Source organism: Mobula birostris, chromosome 18 (assembly GCF_030028105.1).
Source record: "Mobula birostris isolate sMobBir1 chromosome 18, sMobBir1.hap1, whole genome shotgun sequence".
NCBI classification, from domain to species: domain Eukaryota; kingdom Metazoa; phylum Chordata; class Chondrichthyes; order Myliobatiformes; family Myliobatidae; genus Mobula; species Mobula birostris.
In genome coordinates, this window is record NC_092387.1 from 31,296,483 (window position 1) to 31,317,066 (window position 20,584).

At 38.4% G+C, this 20,584-nt stretch overlaps 1 protein-coding gene across 4 annotated transcripts in view; it reads left to right on the top strand.

Annotated features, from left to right (window-relative positions):
- LOC140212028 (serine/threonine-protein phosphatase 2B catalytic subunit beta isoform) overlaps positions 1–20,584 on the top strand; it is a 109,396-nt gene that overhangs the window by 73,608 nt on the left and 15,204 nt on the right. For 3 of the 4 annotated variants that reach the window (XR_011889625.1, XM_072282402.1, XM_072282403.1), the window contains exons 8-12: positions 891–985; positions 2,316–2,441; positions 2,563–2,640; positions 4,028–4,109; positions 7,748–7,845. Coding sequence is in view for 3 of the 4 variants with exons in the window: in XM_072282402.1 (XP_072138503.1) it covers positions 891–985; positions 2,316–2,441; positions 2,563–2,640; positions 4,028–4,109; positions 7,748–7,845 (479 nt within the window). In the remaining variant the exon portion in view is untranslated. Of the gene's footprint in view, positions 1–890; positions 986–2,315; positions 2,442–2,562; positions 2,641–4,027; positions 4,110–7,747; positions 7,846–8,560; positions 11,358–20,584 lie in introns of those variants that run through there. The other variant, XM_072282404.1, reaches the window with a different exon arrangement.

Consider the following 20,584-nt stretch of genomic DNA (forward strand, 5'->3'; position numbering starts at 1 on the left):
CCTCTCCCGGAAGTTCCGGGAGTCTCCCGCATATTGATAGCGGCTCCCTGATGCCCGGAAATTATATACAATATCCCGAAAATCAATTTTTTTTGCGAGCGAGAGCGAGCATCCTGATTAGTCTCTCTTCATGCTAAGTAGACCTATCAGTTTTCTCTGTGGGCGGGCTTTACAGTCGACCTCAAAAATAATGACAGTGTTGCTCACTGCGCTGTTTGCAACAGTGACTTTTCTATTGCCCATGGTGGGTTAAAATGTAGAAGACATGTTGGGGTGAGTTTAACAGGTGTCATTTGTTCATTAGCATAGCTAACATTATTTAAACTGGCTGGTTAGCTGCTAAGGAGCTACTCTATTGACGGCCTACGTGATGAGGCCAAACTCCCTGTAAACTTGATTACAGTTGTAATAGAATAAACAAAATGACTCCATGATAATATAATATAAGTACATATCTTAATGTCACATTTTCTGCATATACCCAACTTGGTTTACAGATTAGACAAAATCACTAAACAAAGTATTACATACAGCCTTGGAGGTCGATCGGGGGTGGGGGGGGGGGGGGGTTGCTGCGTCCCTGAAGTGAGTTTTTGCAGGGTGGGATGTCTGGTAATGTAAAAAAAAGTTTGAAAATTTACTTCTTCCTGTTCAATATGTGTCCCTTAACAGAAATTGAAATTGTTTATCTGCTCATTCATTATATTGCAATTTGAAGGACATGGTGAACACAAAGTGGCTGTCACATTTCTTTACAATCTGCATACTTCTGTTTTCATTGTTATAAAGGACATGTTTTTTATTTGTCCATTCACTTAGTAATTTATGATGAGCAAGGAGGATGGTTTTGTTTTCTTATTTTAATTATGTTAATATTCTTGTGTCTACAGCTACAGAATGTACAGGAAAAGCCAAACCACTGGGTTCCCATCGTTAATTACAATTTTTTCTGCACCAAACTATTTAGATGTCTATAACAATAAAGGTAAGTTTGAATTGTAACTGAAAGATTTACCTCTTCAATATTTGTGATTTATTAGTCATAGAATATACAATATGGATTAAGCCCTTCATCCCATCGAGTTCACACCAATCACCAAGCATTCATTTTATCCCATTTTCCCATTTTAATCCCATTTTATTTTCTCCACATTTTCACCAATGCCTCTGCCCACCATCCTCCAATTGTGCCACTCAACTACCCCTTAAGGGTACAGCAGCCAATCAACCCACCAACACGCACATTTGTGGGAGGAAACCAAACACCCATAAACCCACATGGTCACAGGGAAAACCTACAGGGATCCCACACAGCACTTGGGTCAGGATTGAACCTGGGTCACTGAAGCTGAAGCTGTGCAACTATGCTGTCATTCTTTCCTATTATCCTAATGGCTCATACACTGGGTAATTGTAATCTGTACACCCCTGACTGAAAAAGTCCAGAGAATATTGAGTCACTGAAGAAACCATTGATGAGTGCCAATTCTGTTGCTTTCCATATGCACATGTTTTTGGTGATGGAATAGTAATGTGGCTGATTGTTGTTTACTTTTGTTTCATCTGAGACATTAATGCCAATTGTAGAGTTTTGCTTACCCCTTGTGCTAATGAGTTAATTTAGGGATCACTCAGGCAATTAAGCTTTGCATGACTTTTATCTCATTCAGCATGTTCACTAACAGGCCATTGCAAATGGGGTGAATTAACCTACACTCAATGGCCACTTTGTTTAGGTACACCAGCACACCTCGTTAATGCAGATTAACAGCCAATCATGTAACAGTAATTCAATGCATAAAAACATGTAGACATGGTTGAGAGGTTCAATTTTGTTCAGCTCAAACATCAGAATGGTGAAGAAATGTAATCTAAGTGACTTTGACCGTGGAATAATTATTGGTGCCAAATTGGTGGTTTGATGCTCAAACCATTTTATAATCTGCTGATCTTCTGGGACTTTCACACACAGCACCAGTGATCAGCAGTTCTGTGGGTGAAAACGCTTTGTTAATTGGAGAGATCAGAGGAGAATGGACAGACTGATTCAAGCTGACAGGAAGGCAACAGTGGTGTGCAGAAGAGCATCTCCTAATGCACAACACATCAAACCTTGATGTGATTCAGTTACAACAGCGGAAGACCATGAATATACATTGAGTGGCTACTTTATTAGGTACAAGAAGTAACTAATAAGGCGAACACTGAATGTATTTAGTGATATTGATCAAAAAATCTTTTGGTAATAATGTTTCAAGGAAATACTTCACACAGAACTATTTATTACGTCACTTAGAAACTTCTTTCCATTTCAGCTGCTGTATTGAAATATGAAAACAATGTGATGAATATTCGACAGTTCAACTGTTCTCCTCATCCCTACTGGTTGCCTAACTTCATGGACGTCTTTACGTGGTCGCTGCCATTTGTCGGGGAAAAAGGTATAGCTATTGAACACTCATTTTGCTAAAGGTAAATTTAAAATATTGACAAAGTAAAATTTGAAGCATGTGATACAGATAGAGTAAGCCTAAATTAAACAAATGTATTTCTCTTGTACAGTAACAGAGATGCTGGTAAACGTCCTCAACATCTGCTCTGACGATGAGCTCATGTCTGAGGGAGACGATGCATTTGACGGTAGGAGAACATCTTGTACTTAGTGGACAACTCGATCAATTTACAATGGGTATTGAATCGTAAGAATCTGAGAAAAGGCCTTTGTGATCAGGGCTATTATTGCAACCAGCGCTTGTTTGCAGTGCCTTTCAGCAATGTGCCAAATACAGCATCTGCTGCATTGCTTGGATGGAAGTCAAATGGTCACCTCAGGAAAAATGATTTGCGCTATTTTACATATGTAATGAAAGTTTAAAAAAAACAACACATCTTTCAAAGGATTTCTGAAATTTAAGTGGTTCCTCCAGCCATCTTTCAACAGATTTAGTACCAAAGTTTGGCCAAACTTGTTCCTGCAATTGAAACAGGAATCTTGCTGGTATATTCAGTGCATATGGATAGTTTTATATTATTTACTATTAGTTCCCCAATTGTTGACTCTGAGCCATCATTCTTAACTCTATATGGTTCTAATTTATTAGAATGGATCTGAAGCATTCTTGTTATGGATGAGTTTCTAGGTTATTTTCATTAGTACTCTACTGATGAATCTCAACACTTGATAGCTCTGGGTAGAACTATTCTTATTGTATGTTTGGGTGAGTTTAAAGCATTCTTACTTGCTATCAGCATGGGCCTTGTGCCATTCATTGGCTATCTGGGTAGGTTTAGTATTATTACTGCAGGATAAGGGATATACTTGATATCTTTTCTATGCATCGTGAACCATTTCCACAAGTTTTCAGTGAATAATTTTTTAGGTCCTATTAATATTTTTACCACAGCCTTGTCTGGCTGCCAGAAATTTGTATCATTTTTGATTTGTTTTATTTTATAATATGCATTGGACAGTTTTGTACAATTTCAATAATTGGATGAGGTCATTCTGCTAAATTGATTAATAGGAAACCACTGTCTTTTGTGATGGTGAACTACACAGAATAACTTTGATCTGAGCTATAAGCTGGATCAACTGGTCTGATTTGGGGAATGGTGTAGCTCTGCAGGTGATTTTAATTTTCCTGGATACGGAGAAACAGTAAAAATCAAACAAGAACCTCGCTCATGGTTGCCATCTGGTGACCTCTGCTGGAATATGCATCTCTTGATCCTGAGTTCAGATTTGGCAACATCTCCTTCACGGTTTAATAGACTACAGACAAATAATAGTTGTTGCACGAAGCATGACTACTTGGACAAGGATCAAAGTGCCCAAGTAAATGTTTTCAAGTTAGGAAGGAAGAAAATAGACTGAACAAAGCCCAACTCATTGGCTGAGTTATTATTGTTATGTTATTGACATGAAGGTTTACTTAAAGTGGTTGGGCCAAAGATAATTTGTTTTGAGATTTAAATACCCGCAATATTTAGAAATTCAGTGTACAATTTTAAATTTTCTTTTAAAAAGGCACAGCAGCAGCTCGGAAGGAGATCATTAGGAACAAGATTCGGGCAATTGGTAAAATGGCCAGAGTATTCTCAGTGCTCAGGTGAGCCTGTAACTTGTTTGTCAATTCTTATTTGTTTGTGGCTTTCTTGTCCTCTTTAACTTCTTTAAAACACAACATTTAGATTATGGCTTAAGTCATTTGTCCTAATGGTTTGTGATCAGTAGCAAACAGCCCTTACCACTAACCTCAAAAATAATGGCTCACGAAGCTTAAATTATGTCACATTTTGACATCTACTGATAGGAGGCAGTTCATAAAGGTTTCTGACATCTAGCATCTGCATCATTTAAATTTTTTTGAATAGTCTTTCAATGTAGAATTCTCACAGATAGCTTGCCAGAAAACAAAATACACATGTGATATCTGAGCACAAAATTGTGATTGGACATGGACGTTCGATTATTTTAAAAGGTGAAATATCATAAACTTGTTATTTTTCATTTTCATTGGAAATGAATCAAAAAGGTTTAAAACAGAATATGCTGACAGTAATTAACAGGTAAAGCAGCATGTGTAGAAAGAGAAATAAATATAATCTACAGTAGAAATGGACAACCAAAAGAGCTAGTTATTTAAAACAGGAGAATTTGATGGCCAAACAGAAGATGAGGAATTTGTGTTGGGATTCATTATAACAGCACAGGAGGCCAGAGTTAAAGTGTTAGCAACAAGAAGTTCAACGTTGCTCCAGAGAATGGAACTCAAGTGATCTTCATGTGTTTCTCTAACATAGAGGTGACCACAAATGTGAGAGCAAATTTCAGTAGTTTAGCTATCGTTGCCAAAATTGGGGACCATTTGTTCTTTATGGGCTTTAGTACCAAATTGTGTTTGATCATTGGTGCTTAAGTACTTGGTGATATTTTGCTGTGTGGGTAAAATAATGAAATCAGACCCTTAGAAAGAAGTAACATAGAATCAGAGGCTGTAGGATCTTTGCAGGTAGAGTTAACAAACTGCAAGGGTAAAATTACTTTGATGGGAGTTATATACAGGCCTCTGAACTGTAGCAAAGGATGTGGTATACAAATTACAGCAAGAGATAGAAAAGGCCGGTAAAAAGGGTCATGGGGGAGTTTAGTACACAGGTAGATTGGGGAAATCAGGTTAGCGTTGGATCCCAAGGGAAAGAATTTGTAGAATGCATGCTAGGTGGCTTTTTAGTGCAACTTGTTGAGCCCACAAGGGAAGAAGCAATTCTGTATTGGATATCCTGTAATGAATCGGATTTGATTCAGTAACTTAAGACAGTGATCGTAACATTGTAGAATTCAACCTGCAGTTTGAAAGGGAGAAGCTAGAATTGGATGTTTGCTAGTATAGTTGAGTAAAGGTAACTACACAGACATGAGACAGGAGCTGGTTAAAGTTGATTGGAAGGGTACACTAGTATTGATGACAATAAAGCAGCAATTGCTATAGTTTCTGGGAGTAACTAGGAAGGCACAGTATCGGTTCATCCAAAAGACGAAGAAGCATTCTAAGGGGAGGATAAGGCAACTGTGGATGACAAGGGAAATCAATGATAGCATAAACAAAAGAGAGCATACAATATGGCAAAAATGAGTGGGGAAATTAGAAGGTGGAGAACTTTTAAAAAACAAGAGAAGGCAACTAAAAAAATAATGAGGAGAAAGAAGATGAAAGGAGGTAATCTAGCCAATAACATAAAAGAAGATAGCAAAAATATATTTTTGAAATATATAAAGTGTAAAAGAAAGGCAAGAGTGGTCATCAGACTGCTAGAAAGTGATGCTTGGAGAGGGGGTAATGGGATGGCAGACAAACTGATTAAGTATTTTGCAGTGAACACCAGCAGTATGCTAGAAATTCAAGAATATCTGTGGCAGAAGTGAGTGTAGTAGCTATTACTAAGCAGAAGGTGTTTGGTAAACTGAAAGATCTGAAGGTAGATAAGTCAACTGAACCAGATAGACTTTTACCATAGGGTTCTAGAAGAGGTAGCTGAAGAGATTTTGGAGGCAATAGAGGTGATCTTTCAAGAATCATTAGATCCTGTAATGGTTCATGGGGACTGGGAAATTGCAAATGTCGCACCACTCTTTAAGAAGGGAGGGAGGCAAAAGACAGGAAATTACAGACCAGTTAGCTTGACCTCAGTAGTTGGGAAGATGTTAGAGATTATTATTATTATTAAGTTCTGAGGTACTTGGAGGCAGATGATAAAATAGGCCAAATCCAGCATGGTTTCCCTAAGGGGAAATCTAGCCTGACAAATCTGTTGCAATTCTTTGAGGAAGTAGCAAGCAGGATAGACAAAATAGAGTCAATAGATGTTGCTTATTTGGATTTTCAGAAGGCCTTTGATAAGGTGCCACACTTGAGACTGCTGAACAAGAGTCTAATGCAGGAAAGTTACTTGCATGGACAGAAGATTGGCTGACTGGCAGGAGGCCAAGAGTGGGAATAATAGGAGCCTTTTTTGTTTGGCTGCTGATGACTAATTGTGTTCTGCAGGATAGGTGTTCGCTGCTTTTCATGTTGCATGTTAATGATCTTGATGGTACTGATGGCTTTTTTGGCCAAGTTTGTGGAAGATTGCAGTGTTGAGGAAGCAGGGGGTCTGTAGAAGGACTTGGACGGATTAGGAGAATGGGCAAAAGAGTGGCATATGATATACAGTTTAAAGGAAGTATATGGTCATGCACTTTGGTAGAAGGAATAAAGCTGTAGACTATATTCTAAATGGGGAGAAGAAATGCAAATGGACTCTGAAGTCCTCGTGCAGGATTTCTTAGTCATAGTCATACCTTATTGATCCCGGGGGAAATTGGTTTAACTTACAGGTTGAGTTGGTAGTAAGGAAGGTAAATGCAGTGTTAGCATTCATTTCGACTAGAAAACAGTCTCATAATGGAAGGCTGTAATTTTGGAACAGATTAGAAGGAATTTCTTTAGCTTAGAGGGTGGTGAATGTGTGAAATTCATTGCCACAGATTGCTGTGGAGGGCAAGTCATTGGATATATTTAAAACAAAGCTTAATAGATTCCTGATTAGTATGGGCATCAATGGCTATGGGGAATGGGCCAGAGAATGGAGTTGAGTGGGAAAATAAATCACCCATGGTGGAATGGGGGAGCAGGCTCGATGAGGTGAATGTCCTAATTCTGCACCTATGTCTTATGGTTTTTAAGGCACTTGGTAGGTGTGTTAACTAATGTAAGGTTGTTCTTTGCAGTTTGTTTACTTTCCATTAATTCTTATGCAGTGTATAGTACTTCCCAAATTGCTAAATGTATTCAAATCAAAGTGATAAAATTTGGTGTTGCAAGGCAATAGCTTCATGAGTGGTTAAACTGTAAGTTGTGACACTGAATGAGAAGATCCTAAGTTTGATCTAAAATAATATAATGATTTCAGTTAATGTTAGCACTGCCTTGTTTAAGGAACCAGTGTTCATTTGAAGGGTGTTTTTGTTGATCGTTATTTGCCGGCTCATCTGTCTCTGATACATATGGTGAATTCTATGAATTGTATACACTTGATTAACTAATTCCAATGAAAACTGTTGAATGAGTGCTTGTTCCAGGATATTAGTTACTTCTGTAACAAAAGGCAAATGACAAAACATCTTCAATAAACATTTTGTAAGGATTTTATTTCCTTTACAATGTACGTTGGTCCTGAGTGCATTCTCAATTATCCATGTTTACAGAGAGGAAAGTGAGAGTGTGTTGACACTGAAGGGATTAACACCAACTGGGATGCTACCGAGTGGCGTGTTGGCAGGAGGACGACAGACTCTACAAAGTGGTAATGATGCATTGCGTCTTCCTGTGCCTCAGGTGGATTGGGGCACGTCTCACTGTTTCACAAGCACAGCACATAATGCTTGTTGGGAATTTGTGATGCTTTTTAGCTCCTGTCTTGGTGGCTGATGAAGCGTAATGTTACATTTAACCCAGGCAATTTGAATGCACGCTGTGTGAGTATAAATGTGATAGCCATGTTTTCTCACAGAAATGAGTTAGTTCAATCTTTCTAGCTTTTCCTTTTGTTTCAAAGCTGCTTTAGGTTAGGAGTGTTGATATTTTTAGAAATGTTGATTATTTTAGTAGAGTCATCTGGTATGTTGTACTTTTTGATATTCAAATATTTTGAATCTTGTAAATTAAAACCTTTAGAGGCATCTTCTATGTAGACAGGCTCCATAATGTGATCCTTGGAATTAACCAGGTACACACGTGGGAAGCTTTATTTGCTAGTAATATAACCACTTGCAAGTCTAATTCTACTTGCTAAAGCTATTTTCATTGTGAATAGTGTATGCTTTACTTGGGAAGGGATAAATAAGGAGCAGTGACCATGGAAAACATGTATTTATAAATCTGTGTTATCACATACTCAGTGGTATGGCACCAAAGTATTTGTCTTCTGTTCATATTTATGTTAATTGTGTACTAGGGTCTCACTATGCCAACTTGTCTGAATCGCTTTCTGACCTTGTAACATGCCTTTCTTTCTGCAGATAAAGCTGTCATCTATGATTCTGTCCATCAGTGTTAGGTGTGGATACATGTCTGTGTAATTTTGTCAGAAGCATCTTTGCCGGAAATGTTGTGCAGTTTGTATGTTAATGACTTATGTTTACACTTTAGATGGTTGCTTGTGCCAGAGTGAGTGTTTGAAATTCTGCTCAAATCTTTTAAGGCTCTATTTCAATGGAAATGGGAAGAAACTCATTCTAACTTGTGATTACGCTTCATTAAATTGTGCAGAATTGTTTTATTTCAAAATAAAAATACTCTATGCAACTCCAAAAATAAACTGGTTTGATTCAAGTACTTTGCAACACCAGAAGGAGAGGGCTGCTTTCAGAATATTTCACGTTCACTCGAACATATTTCAGGATAAGGCCATATTGCTTTGAAACATGGCCTTTGGCCCCCATAACCGTGCTGATAATCAATTACACTTTTCCCAGCAGCACTTAGTCTTCTATACTATTGTGTTTCATCTGCTCAGCAAAATCCTTAAATGCTGTGAGAATATCTGTATCACCTCCTTGTACAGTGCATTCCAATTTCCACCATTCTCTGGGTGGAAAATTTCCTCTGAAATCCTCTTTAAATCTTTTATCCCTTACTAAATTGTGGTCACTTAAGACCTTGATTAATTCATCCAGCCCCGTATACAGATTGCCTGTGGTTATCAATGCCATTGTCAAGGGGAAAAGTTTGTCGCTATCTGTGCCACTCTTAATTTTGAATACTCATTCAGGTTTCCCCTCAGCTTTCCTTGGTCTAAGGAAAATAAATTCAGCCTAGCCAGTCTCTCCTCATTGGTGCAACATTTCATCCCTGGTAAATTCCTTTGTACCCTCTCATGTAATCATATCCTACTGTAATCATGTGTGCTGACCAGAACTGTACACAGGACTGCACTGATGTCTGTTCATAAAATATCTGTCCTATATACCTTTAGGGACCTTGGACATAGAGACCATGGTCTCTTTGTTTTTCAGTACTTTGTCAGGTCCTCTAATTTATTGTGCATGGCTTACACCCCTAAATGCATTGCCTCACATTTTTCGGAATTAACTTTTACCTGCCATTTCTTTGTTCTTCCTACTAACTGATAAATATTTTACTACAGCTGACGATTAACCATCTTCGTTATATGCCATTAGGAAATTTATTCATCATACCTCATTTATTCACATTCAGGTCATTAAAGTATATAACAAAAAGCAGAGATCACAGCATAAATCCCTGTAATACAGGTTTTTTAATGGCAAAAACAACCTTCCACCGTTACCCTATGTCTCTAAACACCAAGCCACCAATTTTGGATTCAGTTTACTAAATTATCCTGAATTCCATAACCTAATACCCTATTATATTTTACACTACTGTTTGCCTACATATCTGCTCCCCTATATTGTGCTGACTTTTGGATGCCTGTAATACATCCCCTGCAATGTGATTAATTTCTCTTGGTTTCTAACCTCCATCCACACTGCCTCATTTGAGGAGCCTTATATAATATCCTCCCTTCTTATAGGACTCTTCGATTAATATTGCAATGACATCTCCTTTACATCCATGCTTCCATCACGTCTGAAGATTTTCTACCCCCGAAATGCTGAATTCTGGTTCTGCTCATCTTTGTGATAGCTGCAAAATCATATTCCCATGTGTTAATTGGTTCACTTTTACTTATTTATTTGACTTTTTGCATTAAAATTATCAAAGTTTAGACTTTCTTTCCTCCCATTTGCCTCGTCAAGTATTTTTATGTTCTGACTTAGTTTTCTTTCTACATTTGGCTGTTTCTCGCCCCTACTGTCCTCCTCCTGAGTCCCATTCCCATTCATATGTCAACGTATGCAAGTGTGTGCATGTGTATAGCATTTTAGAAGATATCCTGTGTCAATATAAGTTAAATTAAGCTAATCATGTCTTTCCATTATGCCTTTATTTGATATTACAGTATCTGCATCTTACGTCTCTTGTGAAATAAGTGTTGTGAGATCCTCAATGTGAAACAAAAAAAAAAGATCTCTCTCATTCTTGAGTTATTCATGTCTGGTGACACCCTTGTTATTGAATCACCAAGCAGTGATGTCTGTTATTCTTCCTTCATCATTTCTTAAAATTGTGTTAAAACATTTTCTTTGGGTTTTTCTGTTTGACTGCAAAATAAAATTTGTTTTTGGAGTTATTTTTGCAATGATGATATCCTTACAGTAAGTTATCCAAAATTGTCCAGTACTTGGGTTTAGTTATGTGCTAGCACTGAATAAAAATTGACATTCCCTTGTATTTCCTTTTCTCCCTATTTACCTTTTAAATATCTATGCATCAGTTCTGTTTCTGCCATTGTTTTGTTTTCTCAAAATCTGTTGGTTCCAGGCTCATCTCCACCTTTAATTTTAGCAGAATGCAATGTCTTTACACTTTGTATCAATAAATTTGATCATCAGTTCATGTATACCTTGGCCAAGATTAACAAGATATATTAATAACATTTGCCCCCATTTTATTTCCTGGCTATTGTACCCTGCTATTTGGGTGGGAGGAAAAACAACTTTTGACTTTGCTCTTCTTTCAAACCTTCTGTTGGAATAGCCAAGCACCCTGAAGATTGAAAAGCCACAATTTTATTGCATGCCTTTGAAGTGGCACATATTTAAATGTCTTGGAAATTCATATTGTCACATTCAGTTATGCATTTTGGTTTCTCCAAAAGTATATTCTACTTTTCACAAGCATTGCCAACTGTCATTGCTGTTTGTTTTACTTAATTATTTACTGATATACTCAATTTTTATGGGTTTTCAATCTTTAATTACAACCAAGGTAAGTTTATCTATAAAATTAGTGGTGTGATCCCTTGTTTTATTTAGAGATACAGCATGGAGCAGGCCCTTCTAGCCCACTGAGCCACGCCACAGAGCAACCCACCGATTTAATCCCTAACCTGATCACAGGCCAATTTATAATGACCAATTAATCTACTACCCAGTACACCTTTGGAATGTGGGAGGAAACCGGAGCACCCGGAGGAAACCCACACACACATGAGAAGAATGTACAAACTTTCTTACAGAGGAGGCCAGAATTGAACTCCAGACTCCAGTGCCCTGGATTTAATAGTATTGTGCTAACTGATGGCACTGTATTTCTACTGTATATACGTATATTGTGTATTTTTGCACTTGAGTACTGAATAAGTACTTAACTAAATGCTACACAACCTAAAGTTATTTTCACGTACATTTGATTTTTTTGATAAGAAAGTTTTAAACAAAAATCTTGACTATGGCATTGATGCCTTAATCCTTTGAATTTTCCATTTCCTATAGAAATTACAATGTGCCATCATAAATTGCTAAAGTCCTCGTGATCAGATTTTCTTCGTATACTGCACATAGTAGGCTTTCTGGAGATAAAAATCTTTTGATGATATACTGCTCATTTAGCAATGTAAGTTTTAATTCCAGACCCTATTTCTTGCAATTTTTTTTATTAAAAGAGAATAGGTAGACTTTATATTAAAAAAAAACAAAATTTGTTCTGGAAGCATAAAGATGCTGGATGCTGCTCAGTGTTAGGAAAGATACTAACAGCCTTAAAGGAGCTGAATTTTGACCTGCATTTATATGTATCATTGTTGCCAGATGCCCAGTAAGTGCAGAGCATATTTACTCAGTTGACCCATGCAGTCTCTTAATTATGGTATAACTTGGAAGTGTTTTGGCATTTTATTTACCTCAACATTTGAACTGAATATTGTAGGGCTGAAATTAGATTTTGAAGATATTCCCCAAATGTGCTTAAGTATGTTGAGTACATTCTTGCATCTGAATCACAAAGCTGTGGGCATAGGAAATTGAATTTAACATAAGCTTGTTCTAAATGATCTGGTCCTTCTCATGCTGCCACTTAATTTCTTCAAAAATCAGCATCATCTTTCACATTGTCTTTTTGGTGCCCCCTCCTCCACACCTAGATCAGATTGTATTGGAAGGTCCAAGAGGAAATAAGTTTGACAGACTATTCTTTCATTCAAAAATGTTGCCCATGCTCCTCATCATTTTGCATGGTTCATTTATTTCACCAATCAAACTTGTAAGCCACATTTCAGAGTCTTGTTTGTCTGCTATTTCTCAGTAAATATTAGCTGGTTAAGCCTGACTAATGAAGGACATTCCTGCTGGCAAGTGCACACAGTGAACTTCACAGGACGTTCCACTATTTGCCATTGATTTCAATTGGAGCTGAGCTAAAGCAGCTTTAAAACTGACACAGGAGCAGCTTAAACATAATCCATGAAACTGAGATACAGCTTAGGATACATGGGGACACATCATTAGTGATGTAACCTGAGATCGTTGGGTGTTTTGGGTCTTTCAACGTCAGGCACCCTCGTCCAGGTAACCCAGACTGGGTGGATCAGACTTCGACTTGTGACTCAGCAGCACTGGAACGTACTAAGAAATAATTTTGCATTTTTCTCTTCAGATGTCATATAAGGAAGTTGCCTGGAAATATTTTCTTAAAATCTGTTACATTGCTTTCATTATCTGCTGAAGCAATATTGATCAATGCAACAACACCATGAAGCTCATCTCATAGACAAGTTCTTGCTGGGACTGCAAGTGGTCTGGCTTAGGTTTTTAACAGTTACCAAGAATGAAATGGTGACCAATAAATATAGTTTATAGTAGGGACAAAGATAATCACCAATGAGCTTCTCAGAATCTAGTTGGAAAGCACTTCTTACCCATTTGATGTTAGGGTCAGGCAGAGTGACAAACCAGACATTACAATGTCCGTAGAGCTGTGGTGAAATAGATCAATGTGTCTTGACCATATATGTGGAAACTGATGTGGTAATTCTAGATAATACCACTGAGAAGGCTCGTGCAGTTGAGAAATAGAAGTGATTCTTGTAGATTCTTGTAGGCTCAGAATAGAGTCAAGCAAGAATAGCTCCTTCCAATGGACTACTGGAGATGAAGTGTCAGTTGTACTGCCTATAATCTTCAATACAGGTAGACTGTATCAGAGCAACACACACAAAATGTTCGAGGAATTCAGCAGGCCAGGCAGCATCAATGGAAAAGAGTAAACAGTTGATGCTTCAGGCTGCGACTCTTTCTAAGGACTATAAAAAAAAATATGAGAAGTCAGAGCAAGAAGGCAGGGGGAGGGGAGGAAGAAGTACAAGATTGCAGGTGATAGGTGAAACCGGGGGAGGAGTGAAGTAGCTAGGAAGTTGATTAGTCAAAGAGATAAAGGGATAGAGAAGGGGGAACCTGAGAGGACAGAAGACCATGGACGAAAGGGAAGGGGGAGGGGCACCAGTGGGTAGTGATGGGCAGGTAAGGAGATAAGGTGAGAGAAGGAAATGGAGGGGTGGGGGATGGTGGAGGGGTTGGAGGCAATTATCAGAAATTCAAGAAATAGATGTTCATGCCATCACGTTGGGGGGTACCCAGACAGAATATAAGGTGTTACTCCTTCAACCTGAGTGTGGCCTCATCGCAGCAGTAGAGAAGGCTGTAGATTGTTATGTTGGAATGGGAATGGGAAGTAGAATTCAAATGGGTGGCCACCGGGAGATCCTGCTTTTACTTACAGACAGAGTGTAGGTGCTTGGCAAAGAGGTCTCCCAATCTATGTCAGGTTTCACTAATATACAGAAGGCCACACTGAGATAATCAGATACAGTAGATGACCACAACAGACTCACACATGAAGTAAATCCTCACCTGGATAACTGTTTGGGGCCCTGAATGGTAGTGAGGATGGAGGTGTGTGGGGCAGGTATGGCACTTGTTCTGCTTGTACGGTTAAGTGCCAGGAGGGAAATCAGTGGAGAGGGGTGAATGGACAAGGGAGTAGAGTAGAGAGCGATCCCTACAGAAAGTGAGGGGGTGGGGGGAAGATGTGCTTGGTGGTGGGATCCCATTGGAAATGGCGGAAGTTGCAGAGACACGGGATCTTCTGGTGGCCAGCCATTCTAATTCTACTTCCGTTCCCATTCCAGCGTGTCAGTCCGTGGCCTCCTCTATTGCTGCAATGAGGCCACATTCAGGATGGAGGAGCAACACCTTATATTCTGTCTGGGTAGCCTTCAAATTGATGGCATAAACATCGATTTCTTGAACTTCTGGTAATCCCCCCCCCCCACCCTTTTACCATTATCCCATTCCTGTTTCCCCCTCTCACCTGCCATTGCCTCTCTCTAGTGCTGCTCCCCCTTCTCAGGCCCTTTTTTCTCTATCACCTATCAACTTCCCAGCTTGTTACTTCACCCCTGCCCCCCCCCACTCCCGGTTTTACTGGTCACCTGCCATCTTGTACTTTTACCTCCCCTCACTCCATCTTTTTTTCCAGCCCTGATGAAGGATCTTGGCCTGAATTGCGGACTGTTTACTCTTTTCTATAGATGCTGTCTGGCCTGCTGATTTCCTCCAGCATTTTGTGTGTGTTGCTTGGATTTCCAGCATTTGCAGATTTTCTCGTATTTGCGATACTGTGTCAGAGACGAGGCGCGAGTCAAAGGAAGAGGGGTATTATTTTCCAGAGACATACTTTAATCAAGAGCTTCTTCAATATTGTCACAGGCAGATCTTATTTGGGATGGGATCAATTCAAAAGTCACATTACAAGAAAGATTCAAACAGATGAGAGGTAATGCTGTGTTCAAGGCTTTGCATTGGAAGGAAGCTTAGAACTAGGAGAATAGTTTTCAAGGCCTGAAGAGCCAAGAATTTTTGGAAGAGAGTGATGAAGCCAGTTTTCAGCTAGATAGGTGCTATTGAGTTGTGGAATGGTACTTGAAGTGAGAGAATAATTTTTGAGATGGTTTCCAGGCCGGGAAATAACGGATAAGCAGTGTGTTCATAATATGGTTGGTGAATAGCTGGAGATGTTGTTCTCAGAGTACATACAACAGGAGCAATTGTACTATTCCTTTCAGCTCAGTGACCCAGCAGAATTAATTGTAAGCTCCTCATCCGCACATCTGCTCATAGCTTTATCTTGTTAAAACAGTAGCCATGTTTAGTATTCTGTATCACCAGTCCTCTAGCATCAATTTCATGTTTATACCCCCCCTCCCCCCCACGGCTTCTTTGAACTATGGATATGCACTTTTATTCAATGTTTCCCTTCATTAAACTTCCTTCCTTAATTTCAGAAACATATAATTTCCCCCACCCTCTATGCTTTTTTATAAACATATGAATGTACAAATTAGAAGCAGGACTAGGCCACTCAAGTCCTGCGAACCTCATGGCTGATCTGATTGTACTATCACCCCGAGTTCCCAACTAACCATGATAACCTTTACCCTTTGTGAATTGTGTTCATCTATCTCTACTTTAAAATGTTTAGTGACAGACCAGCACAGTGGTGCAGCTAGTAGAGCTGCTGCTTCATAAACCCTGGGACTTGGGGTCAGTCCTGATCTTGGGTGCTGTTGTGTGGAGTTTATTCGGGTGACTGCCCAGGTTCCCTCACAAAATAAATGTGGGTTGGTAAGTTCATTGGCTGCTGTGAATTGCCCCGATGCACAGGTTAGTAGAACCTGGGAGAAGTTGATGAGAATGTAAGGAATACAACAAGTAGGATTAGTGTAAATGGTTGGAGCAGATTTAGTGGACTAAAGGGCCAGTGTCTGTGCTGTATTCCTTTGTGACTCTGACTTTCCTTCCCCCACCCTGAGAGAAAATAAATTACAAAGACTCACAGTGCTCGGATTAAAAATAATCTCCCATATCTTTCTTAAAAGGGGAACCCTTTATTGTGACACAGTGCCTCCTAGTTCTAGTTTCACCCAAAAGATGAAGTATCCACTTCACATTCATTCTGATGGTACTGCTCAAGACATTGTGTATTCAGTTAATCTAGGCTCCAATAGGTAGAAGTCTAACCTGTTCAATATTTCCTCATTAGCCAAGCTGCCCATTCTTGGTATTAATTAATTAAACCTATGTGGAACTGCTTCCAAAGCATGAACCTTCTTCCTCAAAGAAGAAAGCCAATACTTTGTGCTATGATTTTTTTTCATCTTTATTTAGGCAATGCAGAACTTTTAAGTTCAGTATTGCAGTTTAAAAGTGTCTAGTTTATTTTATCATAAAATATTCTTAATAAACTATTAGTTTGCTTAACCAAAAGGTTATTGGAAATACATTATTTGAGGATTGACTGAAAATTTGTTTTTACAAATCAAAGTTTGAAATAATCCTTTGATCCACAGCACATTCCTTTTGAAACTTGGCTGATCACTATGGATTGCAAGAAATTGTAACCTTGAAGGACAGAATTGAAGCCCAAATACTGTGCTGTATATTTTAGATTATAACAGTGAGTGTCAGCTCATGTGCTGATCATAGGGGCTCCTTGCATCCCAGAAGCTCAGTGACTTGTATTTACTTTCTTAACGATCAAGGAGAGAGCAACAATTGTTTTCTGTTTTTGAAATTCTGTGCTACAGTAGAGAGAAAGTAGAACTCTATGCTTACAAGGACTATGGAGATAAAGTGATAGGGTTCTGTTGCTTTTCAGACAACATGTTCTGAAATTCAGCTACAGCTGAGCTTGTGCCTTGTTTTCATGGTAATGAAGTGTGATGGCAGTGTCTGTAAATAAATGACATAACATTCATGATAAGGTGTTTGAGAAATCATTTGCCCCTTTGTGTTTATTTGAATAATTTAAGAAGTGAGATGAGCAAAGCTTTGCAAAACCTGGGAGTAAAATGATGTGATCCTGTTGGTTGAGAATTGTTTCATTGTACTTCATGTCTGGAAATGATGAACAGAGGGGAGTCAGTGGGCATGTGAGAATGAATAGATTACAGGGAAATAAATAAATAGAGTGTGGGGTTGACAAGATTACGCTGAAAACTGGCATAGACTGAAATGTGGTTGTTGGTTGCTTGAAAGTATTGTAAGATTGAGTTAGGTATTTAGCTTATCTTCTAAACATAACTATTTTACAAAATTTCTCTGATGTGCCTCAATATTCTTTTTCCTAATGACTAGCTGACCTATAGCTCTGGAATGCCCAGGATTTATTGTAGGGTTATACAATCAAGTTTGTGCTCCTGCTTTTTAGGAATGACAATTTAGAATTTGAACCCTAGGTTGATAAAGATCAGGATTGGCTTTGATTCCTTCCCTATCATCAACCGACCAGTCAAAATTTCTTGTTCACCTATGACTTTTGCTAAGATTGAGTAATCTTAAATGGCTGTCACCCATGGAGCTCAAGATTTAATCCCTTCCTGTAAAATTGGTAGATTAAAATGCAAAAAGAAAATTAGTGTAAATATCTTGGCATCATTTGTTGATTTAAAAAAGAATTTCCATTACTGTTGGACAGTATCAAAATCTGTAGTTTCAGCTTCAATAATTCTATCAGCAGGAAATGAACAAGCTCATAAAAGATCACTAATATGAGAAGTTATTGATTTCAGGAAGCCTGCTGAGTGTATATTTATATTATACTTATTATGCATGTTTATATAATCTAGTAGGGCAGGGGAGTGCTACCACCTGCAGGCTCCCTTCCAAATTGCACACAGTTCTGATTTTTGAATCGTCGTTCATTGCTGGGTCTAAAACCTAGAGCTCTGTATCTAAAACAATGCTTCTGCAGTGGTTCAAGGGGGCAGATAGTACAACCCTCTCAAAGACACTTAGAAGTAGACAAAAAAAAAAACAAAACTTCCCATAAATGAAAGTAATGTTTTAACCCTGCTGTGTTTTACTTTTTCTGAATGATAATAACTTTCATTTATCAATAATTTCTTGGCACACTATAAAAGTAAATGGCAGAAACCCAAAAGAAAACATGGATTCACTAAATAGCTTGCTGTTCTATTATGTAAAAATAAAACTTTTTTTGTTCCTGAAGTATCGAAAGTGTAAAAGCAATTTCCATGTTGAAAATAGTACAGTGGATCTTCTAACACACTCGATACATAAGAATCTCCATTGCTTGTTGGAAAAGGGACAAGTATTTTATAAGAATTGTATTCATGTATCCTTACATTAGTATTGTTGAAGAAGTTTACTTGGGAGAATATGTATACAGTGCAATATTGAAATGTGTGGAGACCTTGCTGTCTGCGTGCGCGCACATACACATACATATACACACACACACACACACACACACACAAAAGCACACACACACTTACTTAATGAATGGACAAGTTGATAAGGTAGATACAACATGGTTTGAATTACTTAGTTTCTTAAATTCAATAGACCATAAAAGCAAGCATTATATAAGAACTTTATAAATTTTCTGGCTAAGCTTTAATTGTCAGCACTGCACTCAATGGAAGAAATGAAGGATAATTACTAGAGAAGGTAGATGTGTTTTATGAGAAGCTGAACAGGGAAGTTCAAGTTATGAGCTGATTCATTAATTTTTTTCAGTATGATGAAAGATATGAGTAGTTTGTTAAGTAGATCATTAGCTGGAGATTTGTATTCATTATCTTTGGTAGTACTAGAGGTGAGTTGAGATATATTTGCAATAATGCAGGAGTTTGAAGATTTTGACTGAATAGTCGATGGAAGCTGATTCTGTAAATTTTTGCAAGGCAATTGGAGAGCTACTTAATGAGAAATATTCATGGTAATGGAAAATAATTTGTCATTTATAATAAAAACAAAATATTGAATGTCAAAATGAGGCAATGGTGGTAATAACAACTGCAAAGAGGTTATCAAGGCATGTCTGATGGCTTGTTATTTGCAACTTATCTGTCTGGGGAAGATGTAAATAGGAGGTGAACAAGGACAGAGGAGAGGGAAGCAATGTTGGAAACTGAGTTACATAGCGTTGTAGTTGCTGGCAATTTTTTCATAAGGGAGAAGGTTGCAAATACCCAGCAGGTCCAGCAGCATCTGTGGAGGGAGAAAACCAAATTTAACATAATAGGTTGATAATCTTTCATTAAACCTGCCAATTCTCATACAGGCTGGAAAAGTTAATTGTATGAAATTGTTGAATTTAATAATGTTGAATACATTAGCATTCCTAGATGAAAAACTTAGGAAGCTCCACGTGAAGCAACAGTTCTCTTGTATTGCCTCCAATTTACTTTGCCACATTTGGTACTCATGATCAACAGCAGCAACCTGTCACTGAACGCCAAAGAGCTGATTATTGACTGCAGAAGGAAGAAGCCGGGGGTCTATGAGCCAGTCTTCATCAGGGATCAGAGGGGGAGAGAATCAGAGCCAGAACCAGGTTTAATATTCACTGTCATATGTCACGAAATTTGTTGACTCTGTGGCCGCAGTATAATACAATGTATAATAATAGAGAAAAAATGTGAATTACAGAAGGTGTGTGTATATAATAGTTAAATAAGTAGTGCAAAAATAGAGATAAAACAAGTAGTGAGGTAGTGTTCATGCGTTCAATGTTCATTCAGAAATCAGATGTCAGAGGAGAAGAAGCAATTTCGGAATTGTTGAGTGAGAATGAGAACAAGGCATGACCTGGTTGATAGGGGTCCTTAATGATGGATGTCGCCTTTTTGAGGCATCGCTCCTTGAAGTCCTGGATACTATGGAGGCTAGTGCTCATGATGGAGCTGACTAAGTTTACAACTCTCTGCAGCTTACTGTGCAGTAAGTGCCACACACACACACACACACACACACACACACACACACACACACACACACACACACACCATACCAGGCGGTGATGTAGCCAGTTGGAATGCCCTTCATGGTACATCTGGAGAAACTTCTGTGTTATTAGTGACCTACTAAATATTCTCAAACTCAAAGGTTTCAAAGGTGCATTTAATGTCAGAGGAATGTATACAATATACATACACATCCTGAAATGCTTTTTCTTTGCAACCATCCATGAAAACAGAGGAGTGCCCCCAAAGAAAGAATGATTAGGACCCCAAAATCCTGCCCCCAGCTCCCCTCCTTCCTGTGCATGAGTGGCAGCAAGCAACGACCCCCGCCACCCCCACCAGCAAAAAAAAAATG